Here is a 16613-nt window from a genome sequence, read left to right on the forward strand (position 1 = left end):
AAATAATTAATATAAACTAGAGCCTCAGCTTCTGTAAGTTGGCTCAATGAGCTGCTGGTGGGTTACTTCAGCATTAAACCATAGCTGAAGACAGGAAATGATTGTAATTTCTGAGTATCTGTGTGACAGCTGGCACTTTCAAGGGACAAAGGAAGCTCTGAGATACAAGAAAGACTTTGGGATTTGGTGTGATACTTTGGCCAGTGCAGAATTCAAGGTTTTTTTCCTCCTAGGGAACACTTCCCACCCTTACACCAGATTCTGTGGCTGCATAATTCCTTTCTCCCATTTTCAGAGGAGGGAAGGGAGCTTCCTTCTGGTGGTGATGGCTAACTTCTAAAAAGCTCTTTTCTTCATGGGGCTTTGGAAGCTGCACCAGCTGCCAGGATGGGCAATCTGCAACAGAGCTATAGGAAGCTGTTAACAGTGAGATTAGCACGTGTCCTTGTGCTTGGGAAGAGGCAGTCTTTGGGAAAGCAGACAGCCGTGGAGTGGCCATGGTGACACTGCCATGTATTTCCTTACAATAGATTTTGTTGCATGTAGGTTTACTGAATAATGAACCGTAGAAATAAATAAAAATTTTGATCTAGCAAGTCACCGTTGAGACATCCTTTTGCATCTGTTTAGGTGCAAAGCGTAGGCATAAACATACATCTTTATTTTAGCAGCTTTAACATTTTACAGAAGAAAACAGAAAGAGGCAGCTTATTTTTTCATGATCTAAACACATTTTGTCAGTCCCTCAGTCTTTGTCCCTTAAACACAGAACAACTAAAACCTTGATAGAAAAACTATTTCAACTGAGTACATCAGGTTGTGACCAGAAGGCAGATAGATTGATTTATACAGGAGAGTGGCAGCTTTGATTTGTTTCTTATTTTCATCCACGTGTCGAATAACTATAAAAGAGGTTTTTAGTCTTTAATTAGAGCTTTATCAGAGGCATTTTAATTGTAGCTATGCTCACAAAAATGATTGTTTGAAATATTTCTAATCTTAACTTGAGAAAGAGAGAACTGTTTGTGTGTTTTCATAACTGTAAACTTGCTGACTGTGCTAACTGAAATATCCATACATTGACTCTGCAGAGGTGGTAGCACTGCGAGGAGGGTAAGAGAGGGTTTCAAGTAAGTAGGATCTCCCTGCCAGATGCAGAAGCCTTACCTAGCTGTGCTTCTCCAGCCTACTGAAGACAGGGACACTGGTATATTAAACTCTTTTCCACCAATTACTTCTCAACTCTTAAGGCATACTTTTCACCTTTGATTAGTACTAACCTTAAAAGAATTTCTATTAAACATTGCAATACGTTATTGTCAAAATCACAAGTTGCAGAAAATGAAATAGGATCATACATTGTACAGTTAAATTGTGCAGAAATGGGAGAATACTCCCTTGAGTTAATCTGATGAAAGTGAGGATGCTTTTTGGTAAAGGTTACTCAGCATCAGATAGAGCCCAGCTCTCATTTGGTATGCGCATCTATCTTCTGCTATCTCTCTAATTAATGCTTCTGTGCTGTGCTGGGCAAGAGGTGCAGGTACCTTTTGAAATGCTAATGCTCCAGTGAAATATCTGGTTCTCTGTCAGCTCAGGAGAAGCTGCAGCAGAGGTCAGAAGCAAAAGGTTTAATAAAACTTCAGCCTCCCAGTGACTTACCAAATTTCAGCCATACAGAGGCAAGAGGCTCCAAACAGCCGTCGCCATTATGGGTCTTTGCTCCCTTCCTTGCCATGTGGGCAATGTCACCTTCCCTGACAAGATTAAGTGATGTGTTTTGTTGTTCTTTACAGCCCAAGTGTTTTCAGGATCCTCAGTGCGTTGTTTCTCAACATTGTGTTATGTATCTTATCTGTGGAAGGGCTCAAAACCTGAAGAAATTTTATTACTACATTTAAGGTACCCAAGCACAACTTCATCAAAAAAAAAAAAAGGGTCAGAAGTTTGCTCAGTGGCTGCTCTACAGGCAATTAGAGCCGAGGAAAAACGTGTTCATTAACTATACAGGAGTCAACTTTGCCTTTCAGTAGCTGTGTTGTCATCAGATATTCTGGTTTCCTTGTTAAGAATTCATGTCTTCTCAGTAGGTGTTTTTTAATAAATTTTTGTGTGGCAATTCACCTTCTATGACTGGTCTTCTTCCATATAGATAAGTGTCAAGATGTCTCTTTTCTCACCATGGAACAGAACATTAATCTGTTAAGTGATGTGCTTAAGTCAGAAAAGCAAATGCAGACCCAAACAGGAGAAGTGTAATTATGACTTCAGAATACCTGCAGATTTCTCTTTGCCTGCTTGGAACAGGTTGCTCAGCAGGGGAATAAACCTCTTCTCACTGTACTCGTGACTCATTGTGTAGAAAGGGCTCTAAAGGATTTCTGCTGCAAGCTACTTACTGCAGTTTCAAGTCTTGAAGAAGCAAAAGGCTTCTTCAAGCTCAGCCTCTCCTGCATGGGTCTGCTCTCTTGTTTTTGGAAATGGTAAACAGATGCTAAACTCAGGGAAGGTACTTAAGGTACTTGGGTGAGAGTAAATAAATTATGGAAGCAAGGACGTGCCAGTGAACATCTCTCATATGTAACTGCTTACTGTGTGATTGCCCTTGACTTTTAAGCGTTCTTACTGTGTGAAAGTTTACAGAAAGAACATGTAGAGTTAAAATACTAGTTTTCAAAACTGACTTTCAATATTGTATAATGAGTTTTCAAGCCACACTGTAGATATTGTTAGTAACCATCTGATTTGAAGGAAGAAATGTAATATGCATGCTTCTAGCTCTTCTGGGAAAGAGGAGAAATTGTTTATCTTGTCTTGGAAAAGTTTATTCTAACTTCAGAGCAGCAAAATCCAACTTTGGTGGCACTCTGTGAAGCCCTGAGATGACTCTGGCTTCTACTGCTGCCTGTGTGAGACTAGCATCTAAATCTCAGTCTGTGTAGTTTGACTGCTTTCCAGGAGTTAGATCCCATCTTTTTGCTTCCTCATATGCAGTCTAAAATGCTAATAACGAACAGATTCCCTTTCTCTCATGTAATGGCTGGTTTTCCTTAATTTTTAAGGCAAATTCTGCCACCTCTTGCTTTGACGTGAAAAGAAGAAAAACAGTTTTGGGTGTCTTGTCAGCCTCTATCTTCCCAGTCAGTCAGGTACCCTCACCTGTTGGGGGCAGTCCTGGTTACATTGCTCATCTTCTCTCCCCTTTCCTCTGGCCTTGTGTCCTGGAAGACACGTGTCTGGCTCTTCTGGATGAGTACTAATGCTTCCCCAGCTTTCAAACTCGTGAGTCATGCTGAGGCACTGATGCTTATTCTACCACTGAGTTAATATGCTGCCCTGTGCAAGGGTGAAAACTCACAGCTCAACATCTATCCCCCCCCCCCCTTTTAATTTTCTTTTTTTTTTTTTTTTTTACAAGGATCCCACAGCAAGATATGGTGCTTAAGTCTGAGATGCTGAGTGTTTTTCTGCAAGGTGATGAATAGTTTCTGCTTTAATTGGCTGTAAGGTGATGACAACATCATTGCATTCATGTATCCTTTAAATAAAGCAACACATCAGTCCCTAAGTAATAAAAATAAGCCACAGGTACTTAGTCTCTGGGAGTTGCTTGTCCTGTGCACACTGTGTCTTTCCCAAAATGCTTACTTGAACACAGAAGGATGTTCAGCACCGTGGCAATCAAGTGAGCAGCTCTTAAATCTGAGAGCATCACTTTATTTTGCACTGTATTGATGGTAACTGGAGAAGAGTTTCGAACATTAACAAAACAAAATGCCGAAGTTGTAACTATTAATGCTTTTCTTTGTCACTGAGGGATAAGGCAGGGCGTTAGCTGCTTCACTTTTGTTAATGATAATGGGAGCAAGTTGGCTGTCCCCTGCAGAAAATGTCCCCCTGATGTGTGCTTTGCAGTGCAGTTTGAGCTGAGGGCAATTTGTTCTCCAATTTATTGCAGGGTTGTTTTTTTTTTATTATTTGCAAGGTGACACTGCATGCAAGGCAAGCATAAATGAATGCATTATTGCCCTCGGATCTTCACGTGCTTTTATCTTTTTCCTTAAATTATAGCATTTGCAAATAAAATAACCCTTTTATGCTCTTTAACACTAAGCTCTTTAAAAAGTAAGGAGGGAAGAGGCTGTTCTCCAAGGTTGCCAATATTGCCAAGTACTTTTAACCACAGAGCTACCTAACTGTAATCCACAGTTTTGGTAGCAGTCTGTGCAAACAATTGTGGCAAGATCACAAGCATCTGCTCTCTGTATATGGCCTTATGTGTATACTTGCTTGCCTTCTTAAACTGGGGACTGTAGTAGTTGCCATGTCATCACAGACCACCACCACTACCCTTTTTAAAAAAAAAAAAAATCTTGTTAAATCTCACCTGGATTTATTGTAATGTGCAAAATGTTGTTAGGGAATTATGTTCTGTGTAAGCAATTGCATAATAAACATTAGGGATTATTACAGTCTTTGAAGAAGACATGGACAGTTGGATTTTTTATTGTTGTTTCTGAATTCATACAGCAACTAGGACAACATCGTTGTCAGTGCCACCCTAATATGAATATTATATACTGCTGAGGAGTCTTTGTGGGCTGAAATAACTGTGATGTGAACCATGGAGTCAGAAAAAGTAAGCTACCTGCCTTCAGGAGGGTCTTGGTTGGGAAGTAGAGGGTGGAGGAGGTAAGGACTGTGCCTCAGCTGTTTTTTAAAGGTCTGATGATAGCTTAAGGAATCTTTTCTGTGATCTGTTCAAGGTGAACCAAAACAAAATGCTTTTTAATGGTCAGCTTGAAGTTCATTAATTGTATTGGTATTTTTTGGCTTCTGAGCTTCAGGTGTGATTGTTGCTTGTGGTATCCTTGCAGGTAATGCCAGGAAGGTAAGTATAGATTGAACAGATGTTAACTCCGAGTTTATTTTGCAATCCCACATTTCACCTTTCCCCAGGAGCTCATCTATAACTGGATGGGGCATCTGAGTATGCTTCTTTGAGACAAACTATAAACGTCATCTGCTTGTGCTGTACCTGTCTCTGAGAGTTAAAAAGACAGTTAGATCTTCACAGCAGTTAAGTGTCCTTCTGACAGATTTAAACAGACTTAACACCTTGCTGATGAGAACAGCCCTCACTCACCCTTCCAGTCAGGAGGGCAAGCTGGGAGTCCATCGTAACAGTTAGCAGATGGAGATTTGGGGACATTAAATTTTGCTTGTTTTAAGTTTAAAAACTGATTTTAATATTTATCCTGAAGTAATGCTAGAGTGCTTTATCTTCTGTATTCCCAATTACTAGGTGCTCGTGAAAGTCAAAGCTGACTTTAGTGACTTCATGTTAAGTCTGCAGCATTTTATCTTCACTGTATTTTTTTCTATTGGGAAGTAGCTTGTGTATGCCTGTTAGTCCAGAGTAAAAGGCACCAGATTTGAAATTTATTTTTAATAGTGGAAAAAAAAAGCATAGGGAACCCACTCTGTGCCCCCAAATGATACAGCTGGGACAGGTTCAGCTTGTCTGTGTGGGATTGTTTTCTGTGCTGTAACTGAAGGAAGCAAAGGGTGCCGCAGATACTGCCTTTAAATGTTCATGTCTCTGATGTTAACATTTGTTTAAAAAAGGTTAATTGCAGACAATTATGTGCTAAAGGAGCTACATCACAAGAAAAGTCAATAGTACTAGGAAACTGTAACTTTGAATTAATGATACAAGTGAACAGTTATGCCAGAGCAATTTATTTAAGGAGGCAGCACAGTTTTGTTTTGTTTTGTTTTTTTTTATCATAAACTGCTAAAGAGTGTGGTGGTAGGTTATTTTTTTTTCTTTTTCATAACTGTATAAAAAGGCATATTTACCTCTCCACACTTAAGTCTTAAAGCAAGTGAATAAAGAACCAAGTACTCTGATATTTTAAATTTAACATGCTGTGCATTAGTATTGAATATTTAAAAACTGCTTCTTAAATTAAGCTGTGCCCATTAGATGGGTTTCTTGAAGGCAAAAGGCACAGTTGTGCTTACTTAGCATGAGAACCTCAGAGTTTAAATAGCTTCTATTTATTTTGTAATCTGTGTCTGTGTTGAGTCAGTTACTGAATTATGGTGCTGGTGACTAAAATTTCATTAGCCTATCATGAAACTACAGCAAAATTGGGGGAATCTCTCTTTTCCTGGTCTCCAACCCAGTGTCATGGGTGTTCATAAAACTGTTCAGTTAACATTCAACCTTTATCCAACATGGATAAACCCCCTACCTGGAATCCATCTCAGAGCTTTTGAGAGACTATGCTTTTTTTTTTCTTGGTAAGCTAGCTAAATCTTTAAAGGTTTTTGTATTGAAACTCTGTGGGTTTGTTGGGTTATGTGTTCTGGGGTTTTTTTAAGCTCCATAGCAGACTGCTTATGTTTCATGTATATAAGTGCCGTCAGGTCCTTACCTGAAAGCAGTCCTGGTCCTCCTGGCTCCATCCTCATTTTGGATGGATGCTGTATGGCTTTAAAATGCCCTGATGAGAACAGATACAAGGACCAATGAACAACAAAACCAAGCCAAAACAAACAAACAAAAACCCAACCCCCAAAAGAGGAAAGGCAATGAGAAGTAGAGAGAAATAAAAACTCTGACTGGCCCAAAGCCTCTGAGGGTTTTTTGTTGCTCAGTTCCTGGTGTTAGGCTGCTTGACAGCTCTAGAAAAGGCTGGGCAGACTAGCTTGATCTCACATGAATTTTTTACTCTCAGTCCCATTAGGGCCAAAAAGGAGTTGGTTCACTCCTGATAAGTGTCAGTGCAAAGCAACAGAGAATCAAACCAGCTGAGCTGGTCATGACCTTTAATGCATAGTGATAATTAATAGCTAATGAGACTGGTAAAACTTGGTCCTGAACTGCAGCAGGCTACATCATCTGGACTGCTCAGAAAATAAAATTTTAAATTGCTCTTTGAAAGGGAATTAAAGCCATCTTTTACCATCATGGGCAGAAAGATAACCCTCTCCATTAAAGTATGTGTCATACTTGTCGCTGAAATGTATGTCATCTTCAGTACAGGTATGCTACAGAATAACAATTATTCATGAATTTGAGGTCAGAGGGTAGGGTAGGAAAGCAAGGGTTAGACTAATATAATACCTGATTTTAATCTGTACTTTAATTAAGGGCTGCTGGTTTAAATTTTATAGAGGCCCTTCTTGTCACTCTTTTCTGGCATGATTTCTTCTATTCGCATAGTAGTGAGCTTGATATGGGGTTCTTTAGAGCCTTTTCTGGACTACTCTGTGCTCTGGAGCAGATACAAAAATTTACCAGAGCAAACGAGTGAAAACCACATATTAGAAAATATTGTTACTTTACTATGCTTTCTTTTTTTTTTTTTTTCCCCCCCTATATGTATTTCAACTATTTCCCCTTTTTCTGTATCAGCTGGTGCTGACCATGGTTGATCACCTTGATGATCTTGGAGGTCTCCTCCAACCTAAAGGATTCTATGATTCTATGAGCCCTGAGGCCAGTCCATCTAGGACAACTCTATGCACCATGACTCTTCTCTTGCTCGTGTTAATTGAAGAGATGAACTTTGAATAAATTCTACTAACCTGAATTAGGCAATTTGTTCCCCAGAACTCAAAAGGACCAAGTCAAATTCAGCTTTTGACTCATGGCTGAGTATTGGCTTGTGTAGTCAATGAGCAACAAAGAGCATCCATGTTCTGAAGGTGAAGCTGAATGTTTCACCATGCTTGTGAAGCAGACAGTGTAAGTTGAGATTTCCTCATGAGGAATATTTTTTTAATCCATTGAGAGTGTCTGTTTTCCTTGTTTCTGGGGTTTGTCAAATGGAAGGAGAAGGAAGAAGGGATGCAATTCTAGGAAGAGGCCATGCTCATTAATGCAAGGCTTATGCTTTTTGAAACGTTAAAGTTCCCAGTCCCAATTCCTTAGCCTATGTTAGTCATTTCTGGCTTTGTGGTGGCTATTTTTGGACCGTTTAGAGAGGATGTTTTAAAAATGGACATAGTGCTTCCTGGCAGAGGAGACCCATACAGGTTGTGTAGCAAGGAGCCTGGCAGAGCATGTGGAGGTGCAACTGAGATTCTCATTCCTTTGGCTTGTAAAAATTCAGACAGAACTTCAGCTGGCTTTTGTCGTGGGAATGGATTTACTTTGGAGGAGAGCAGAAGCTGTGCAGAAACATTTAATTTGGAGAAAGATACTTTTTTTGGCTAATTCTGCTCCCAGTTAGGCCTCTTGAAGCACTTGGGAGAAATGGTTGATTATTTAAAAGCACTGCAGTCTGTAGTTACTGCAGAGAAAAAAAATAACAAAGACACTTCTGGATTTATGTACCACATTTCAGGAAACAACCTCAAGACATCAGCTTTTTCAGCAGGGTAGATGTGTGTGTCACATCAAGCTGGCTTTCAGTGACAACTGGCTGTTGTTCTTCCTGCCCAGCCTACTGGGACGCATCCAGGGCTTCCATCTGGGGCCACCACTAACACCTAAACTGAGCTTACTGCTAATGTCTTTGTTTCAGTCAGCAAGAAATGAAAGGACAATAACAAATTGAGAGGGATTACCTGTAGTTTTTAATACTTATTGTAATCAGTAAATATTTTGTTAGGAAGTTTGTAGAAAGGTAAAAAGGCAGCAGTTTTAAATTTACATTTTGAAAACATGTTTTTGTCTGTACATTGAGGTCAGTCTCACAATTGAAGAGCAAATCTCATTTTCTGTGTAGAGTCTCAAACTACAGTAGCTTGGGCATGTAAAGCAGACCACTGCAGCTCTTGCATTTCTTCTAGTTGCTTTCTGTGTCCATGATAAAACCTGATGCAGAAGGGACTCCCTTGCCCCCCACCCTATGTGTGGGAGCATCGCTTTTGGAGAGATTATTTTTAGAACATATGCTTTTATAACAGCCACAGTAGGAGCACAGAGCAGTGACTTTAAAATGCCATAGTTGTACATGCACTAACTCCAAACAGTTGTACTCACTAGCTTTTGCTAAAGCAGATTTCAGTTTTCAAAGGGAATGATGGCCAGTGATGACACATCTGTTTGAAATCTTTGAAAAGAGCCAGATCACAAGATCTGTGTAAGTTTTACTGATGTGGGGAGTTTGTAGACCCTGCAGGATTCCTCTAAAATCATGTGGAAGAAAAATATGACCCAATAAGCTTTGCCCAATACCTCGTAACTCAGCTTGAGCTGTAAACTAATTTGCTATTCTCATACCCCTCATAAAGTATAGCAACCTTGGAGAAGAGAAGCTATGTGTTTAATTTGTTAGAAAACACTGAAATCACAGCTTTAATTGCCAAACTCAGTTCAGCCTTATCTGCTGAAACAGTGGCAACACTTTCACCTATCTTCTTAGCTGCTGATTAAAACTCCAGGAATTATGGAAGATGGAAAGATGTGTTTCTGTGGTGTGTTGGTTTTGGTTGGGATTTTTGTGTTGTTGTTTTGTTTGGGTTTTTTTTTAAGTATTATTAAACTGTTCTTTCTGTAGCACAGTTGAAGTTTCATTATGAATTTGATAAGAATTAATATAATAAATATTTTGCAGCATTCTGCAATTAAAAACCAACAAGAAGCAAGTTGAGGTAAATTTCACAACATTCTATCTATGTGCTTTGAAGCAATATTGCTGTACAAATGATGGTAAGATTTGCAATCAAGCTCATACACATTTTGTGCATCCAAGATATGACTTTAAAATCCCTAAGCAAATGCTCAGCGGGGAGTGTTCTCAGTAGTCAAGAAGAGCAGAAACAAGATGACAGCAGTAACAGCTGAAATACAATTCTTTGGAATATTTGTGGCATACTAGCTGTCCAAACATCATCATCTGGCAAACAATATCCTCCGAGGCTTGATGTACAGCACTCAAGCTTTATTTCAAATACTTTGCTGAATGATACATTTGAAATTAATTAGAGAGTTGTCTTTCTAGAGGCATGCAGATACAAGTCTTGCCTTACTGACCTAGGGAGATGTGTGAGCATCTAAGCAACGTGTAGCTCCCTCACCAAGAAGGGACACTGGATTTACCAGTTTTATCATTTGTCTGTGACCTTATTTTGCATCACCTCATGTCAACTCTTGTTTTAACATGCTTTTAACTCACTCCTATTCCCTTGAGAGATTAACGCTTGTACCCCTTAGTGCTCTTGAGAAAATAAATATTAAATATAGTAAGATGGATTAATTTTTCATTTTACTACTCATTGCTTTCCTTTCAGCTTCCTGCCTGATTACATCAGTGGTGATTTTGATTCCATTGAGCCTGAAGTCAAGGAGTACTACAAGGTCAAGGTAAATTAATTCTCTTTGCGTTTGTGCATGTTGGACCGTTGTAGGATCCAACACATTAGTGCCCCCATTGGTCATTAAGTGGTTCTGGCTCCACTGGTTTCTTTGAGGCTTCAGCTGTGAAGCACCTTACAAGCTCAGACGTGCTGCTTTCCCTGGCACTGTACTAGTGCTTGAAGCAAACACGGGAGGTGTGGTACTGCCCAAATCCTACGTAGGGTGCAGTTTTGTAGCACCAGCTCAAGAAATGGATGGTACGTTGCTGGAGATACAGCAACTAGGGTAAAGCTTCTGAAAAGTCTGTGACTTCTTTTGGTCAGTAAGATAATGAGCAATAGAGATTAACCTCCCATGATTCCCACGTGACTGGCACCCACAGACTTTCTAGAGAGGTTGTGTGAGATTTTTGCATGATACGACTTTACCTTTTTAGCAGGAAGCTGCAGATGGAGACATCCGTCTCTTTCATCACCCAGTGAACCATTGAATTATGCCCCAACTACTTCTGCTTCACTAGTGGAGTGCCCTCCTTAATGGGTTTTTGGACAAATTCCTGCATACATTAATTTATTCCCAGTGTAGCCACTGTGTTTCCAGTGAGCAACATAAATATAAACTTGCATTTCTTAGATGTCAGAGCTCAAAGTTCTGCCCTTAGCTGTCTATTTGATATTTAATGCTTCACTTGCCTGCCTGTATAGACTTTTATTATGTGTGCAGTGGTTTGCCCTCATGTCTTGGACAGACAGGTTTGTTGGTTTCTTCAAGTTCAGGGTTTTCCTCAGTGAGTCAGCTTGCCTTTGCAGCAGGCTGCTGTTGCAGGAGCAATAAGTGTTTGATCCTTGTGAGCTAGTGGTCTTAAAGGTCTGTGATATGTCTGCTGCTAACACAGTGTATAAGGCTGAAATTTGCCCAAACTCTTCCCTGATGGCCTCAGGATCAAATGGTTAGAACAAAAGGTTTCAGACTGTGAGAGGTGGGCTGGAGTGTGTAGCACTGGGTTTACAGTCATCCTCTGAGCACTCGCTGGGGTTATCTTCCATGTTTTACACCATTGCTTAGAAGGGAGAAGTGTGTGATAGCTGTCCATGTTGGGAGAAGAGCTCAAGAAAAAAGCTTGGGAATCTTGAGATTACAGTTTAGGAAGTGAAAATAAAATAAAAAACTTTGTATTAAATGCTCTTCATTACAGACTGGAAATTCATAATCTTGAGAGTAAATGGGGAAATCACAAACTGCACTGCTCCATTTGGCATGGGCATGGCTATTAATGCTTATATAAATTGCATGTTGGTAGGTAGGTAGGTCCTACCAAAGAATTCAGGTTAAGGATTGCCCAACAGAAAGAACAGAGATGGAAAAGGTAGGAGGGGGAACAGTACAATACAGTAGGACATGGAAAAGGATAAAATAAGCTACACTTCTTCATGGGGGTTACTTCTCTGGCCATAGCATCCCTTTTGTCAGCTCCACTGTAGCTGACTGTTGGTGTGCAGTTCACATCTTCTCTCTGAACATGTACTAAACTGTTCTGCTTCTGACAGAGCTGGTACACCCATGTGAATTTTCCCCAGCACACACCCTCTAGCTATAGCTTAAGCTTCTTCCAAACTCACACTTTCTGTGCAGAGTGTTTTATCCTGCAGTGCAGATTTTCATCTCTTGGTGCCCCTTTGCTTTTTCCACATGTACCTACTGTAGTTTATTCCCAGACGTTACACAAAGGAAAGGTGACACTTTTTGAAGGCACTTAACTTGGAATAAGTTGGGAGCTTTGCTGTCTGGTTGTCATGTTGCTGTGACCTGTAAGGAAATGGAGGGGGTGCTGGGGTGTGTTCCTTTGTACCTGTATAACCAAGGAATTCCTTACGGCCTGGGGAGGAGCTGTCACATGTGTGGAGCAAACGTGAAGGCAAGTGAAGCAAGCAGCAGGTGCTGAGAGGGGTTCACTTGATGTACAGGGAGGAGTCATGGCTGCTTTTCTATCACTCAACTTTGACTTGATTGCTGTAGATTCATCTGCCAGGTGATATGTGCCAGCAGTGCTGAAGGAGCTGGAGGTTCCTTCAGTATTTCAGTTGCAATGAATATTACAATGAATATTGCAATATACCAGGAGTTAAAGTGATTGGGTTTTTTCCTTTGTGTTTTTTATAAACATGCTTTATAGTTCTGCAAGTATTACATTTAGCGCAGAGTGTCAGTGACTTTTTTTTCCCCATAAAAGCTGTCCATATTGACAGACATTAATACATCATGACTTGCTTATCTATCTGAAGATATCACACCACTGGTGAAGTTACTTTTTCATAGTAAACCTCATGGCTGTTAGCTGAGTTGTAACACACACTCATGTACAAGTGTTTGTGTGGAACCCAGGCTGGTGTAGTGCCGAGTTAGAAGGGGGAGTATTAAACTCAGTGTTTAATACTCCCCCTTCTCCACAAATTGTGGAGGTGTAATTGCCTCCACAAACTAATTGTGGTTCTGTCAGGCATTGTCTGTAGGCAGTTGTGTCATCATCATGAAACAGTGACAGGCCTGACTCCTTCATCACACCCGCCTCGTGCCAGGGTGTTGCTGCTAGACTTGGAAGGGTTTTACCTCATTTAAGTGATGAAAGCAAGAGCAGAAATATGCCACTACAGGAAACGTCACATATGGATTCCTAAAGCTGAACTGGAAGGCTTAGATTTAAGACAATGGCTCTGATGTTTTTAGTTGAGCAAGAATTACATGACAAGTATTTCCATTTTCCCTTAAGGAGGATTAAAGCCATTGTGTCAGGGAACCTTATTTAAATAAAATTTGTAAACATGAAGCAAATAAATCCATTCTATCTCTGTTAGGTGTGACATGCCATGGTTAGTGAAGAGATTTAAAGGCAAAAGTGGGTTTTTTTCAGTTGTGTTGGAAAGCGTTCATGTAATAGATTTACAGAGGGGATGTGTCATTGATCTGTTGGGTGTTAGGCCCTGGGGAGAGAAGAAGTAAGCTTGTGTCATAGGTTATTCAGCTTTACCTTTTATTTTCTGCAGGCTTGGTTTTGCCTCATTGACTTGTCAAGTAGGTACTTGTAGTCTTTTGTTATTTATATTAAAAAATTACTGATGATTTCCCCCATTTCTTAAAGAGTTAAATAGCATTAAAATGGGGTAAAACTGCACCATAACTGGAAAGGGAATATTATGTTTAAATTTCCCTTTTAAAATCACATTTTGCTATAAATGGAGGATAAAGAATAACCATTCAGCATTCTTTATACTCTTTATTTTCTCTCGTTAAAATAGTGAGAAGAGGTTTTGTACTTCCACAATAAATAAGTATGTTCATATGATCCCATAATAGATACCCTGGCAATCTTTCATTGTATGGTCTGAAATGCATTGGAAATGGCACTGCACAGAGCAGGCAGAACCTGGGGTGGTAGTTCTGTCCTTGCAGTTTCATCTGTTTCTCAGTTTTTGTTACTGAAAATTTTTAAACATTACTTGGAAGTGAAAGCAGCCACTTGTGTTGTTACTCCTCAAACAAAGCTTAGTTTCTGAAGTTCTGAGACCAAAGACATTGTCTAAAATTATACTAAAGCTGCATGTATGCCTAGAAGCAGAAGGTTGAATCTAGTGACCTTTGAAATCCAGTTTATGCTATTTATTAAAAATCCAGTTTGGCTTTTCCACTAAGCAAACTTCATGTGCTTTAAAAGGCTTCTGTAGACTTAGGAGGCTCTGCTTCAGACCTGTAATTAAATGCTGTGAATTTACTTACCAGTCCATTGTTTTTCCTATTCTATTTTCTTTTTAAACCCCATAAAGCTGCTTATTTTTGCATGCAGTTCTGCAGCTGTAGCAGTCTCCCTTTCCTTTTCTATTATATTTCCAGGGTTTAATCATTATCAGGGTTGTAGAAATAATTAATAGGTGTGGCGTGGGTATTCTGGTTTTGTTCTTTGAGGATGCACCTGTAATTAGGTTTACAAAATGTTTTTGCAGCAGTGAAGTAGTGCTTGTGCATCTCTCTTACTACAACATTTTCTTCTTAAACTGCATGTTTTCGTGTCATGTTCCCCTGATTCCTTTCGGGGGCCAAACTTTTTTTATAATTTGGAGAAATCACAATGTTAATTGATTTCCCTCAGTTATATCATTATAATTCTTTGAAATTTTTTCTATGACTATTTTAATTTACTTTTTATCCCTAAATATTAGTATTTCTTCTAAAATGAATTTTTAATAGAGAGTGAGCCTTTAAATATTAGGAAGTGTGACTCATTTAAAGCCTTTCATTAGATTGAACAGTTTTCTAAGAAAACAAAGCTCATTTTAAGGCCCAATTCCTTTGTGAGAATTTCAAGGTTTCAGAAGGACCTGTAAAAGTTGTGCCTTTGGACCTGGAACAATTCAGTCTTGCTGTTGAACAGGCTACTCCTACCTGATAGTCACCACTTAAGCTTTCAGGCAGTCCCTGGTTTTGCGTCCTGCTGCAAGCATCTCTGAAAACTATGACAAGTGCTGTGTCTACCTCAGTTCACCTGATGTGTTGAGGGTGCCCCGGCCACCCAGATTTATACCCAAGTTACAGGTTGAAATATTTTTTTCTACTGATATACATACACTGAAAGAGCTTCAGTGTCTTTAATATAGATAAAGATTCATCAAGTTAAAATGATTTATAAGTCTGGGATGATCCTGTTATAAATAGTTCAAGCCTTAGGTGACTGTATATGCAATTTAGGATTTTGAACGGTAAGCTTTCTGTGTGTCACTGCCATGTAATTGTTCAATGAGAGCTTTCATTAAATGATCCCTTACTTGAATAGCGTATCAGAGGTCTGGTCAAGATCTTGTTTCCAAGTGAATCGTATAGGTGATTTGGTTTATATGTATTTCTTATTCATGCCAAAGAGAATTAACACCATAATGCTCCAGAAATGTCATAAATTTGTCAGAGGTACTGTGCTCAGTGTCACTTTTGTGAAGGTGCCCATGACAGATGGTCACACTAGGTTGGAGCAGAGTTCATTCAGGCAGTGTCTGGTCCCAGCTGGGCCAGTACAGAATACCTTGGAAAGCACAGGCACACACAGTGATGTTTCTTTGATACACTTTTTAATCTTCCAGTAATACATGGCGTAAAGGTTTCTCAAGTCAGAGGTAGTATTTTTGTGTTGAATCACTTCATAGATTGATTTATTTTTTTCATAAAATTAGTCTACACACTTTTCTTCAAACTATACAGATGAAGTTGCAAGTATCCGTGAGAAACCTGTGGCAATGTGTTCCTCAGTTTAAGTGTTTACTGTACGGAAAATCCATCTTTGGGATTTTATTTTGATTTGAGCTTGATTTTCAATAGTCAGGTTTGATTCTCTGTAATTTTTATAGTGTGATAGAGTGGATGGATATAATTTCACCAAGTAAAATCTCTGTCCGATTCTTAATATCACTCTTTACACTTTCACCACAGAAGCAGTTTCCAGAAAACAGTGTATCTGTTTAAATGTAGATGAGATTTGTGGGGGAAAAAAAAAAAAACAAAAAAAAAAACCAAACCAAAGAAACCCCACAAATTCTGTTATATAGCCCTGCATCTTTTAAAGTAATGTGTGTTCTTTGTGTTATCTCCTGGAGTTGCACTTCACTCCTTTCGTACCTGAAGAAATAGCTAAGTCCTACTTGTGTTGTAAGATCAATATAATATAATTGCGATTCAGTGAGTTTTGAGGTCACTGAGAGTCACTGTAGATGTTTATTAGGACCTGAGTCAGCCCCTAATTTATCCAGTAGGATAGAGAATGCAATTTGACAAAGTTCTCATTCCTTAAAAAAAGTGCTACTCTATTTTCCTTTGCAGTATTTTGCTGCTTGTTATGTAGCTTGGGGAGTCAGTATATAGCAATTAAGAGATCAAACTTTTTATTAGAGGTGGTTTGTCTTTCTTTTGCTTAGGTTCAAATGACAGTTTGCAGGTTACGAGTTGTTTTCTCTCTTCTCACAAGTGCCTTAGCTGAAACTCAACTGCCTGACAGTAGAATATGCAAGAAAACAGTGCACCATATAACAAAAATTATGCTGGTGGTATTTTAGTCTTGCATCCAATTTCAGTTTAATATTATGTTGCAGTATGAGATTTATTTCTCCCTTCCGTTGGTTATGGCCCGAGGAGGGGAAAGGGTAGAATCTATATTGCAGTAGACGTTTGAGTTACTTCCAAGAGTTTTGAAAAATTTAATCTGAGATTAATCTCTAAAAGAAGTCATTACTCCAGTCTGTCAGCCTGTGATGGAGAAAAT

The 16613-nt window shown here is 39.3% G+C and overlaps 1 protein-coding gene across 1 annotated transcript in view; it reads left to right on the top strand.

Annotated features, from left to right (window-relative positions):
- TPK1 (thiamin pyrophosphokinase 1) overlaps positions 1 to 16613 on the top strand; it is a gene marked incomplete at both ends in the record, with an annotated part of 75416 nt that overhangs the window by 17640 nt on the left and 41163 nt on the right. The window contains one exon of the mRNA XM_008935262.1: positions 10252 to 10324. Coding sequence (XP_008933510.1) covers positions 10252 to 10324 — 73 coding nt within the window. The remainder of the gene's footprint in view (positions 1 to 10251; positions 10325 to 16613) is intronic.

The sequence above is a fragment of the Merops nubicus genome, unplaced genomic scaffold (genome assembly GCF_000691845.1).
Source record: "Merops nubicus isolate BGI_N331 unplaced genomic scaffold, ASM69184v1 scaffold8352, whole genome shotgun sequence".
Classification (NCBI taxonomy): domain Eukaryota; kingdom Metazoa; phylum Chordata; class Aves; order Coraciiformes; family Meropidae; genus Merops; species Merops nubicus.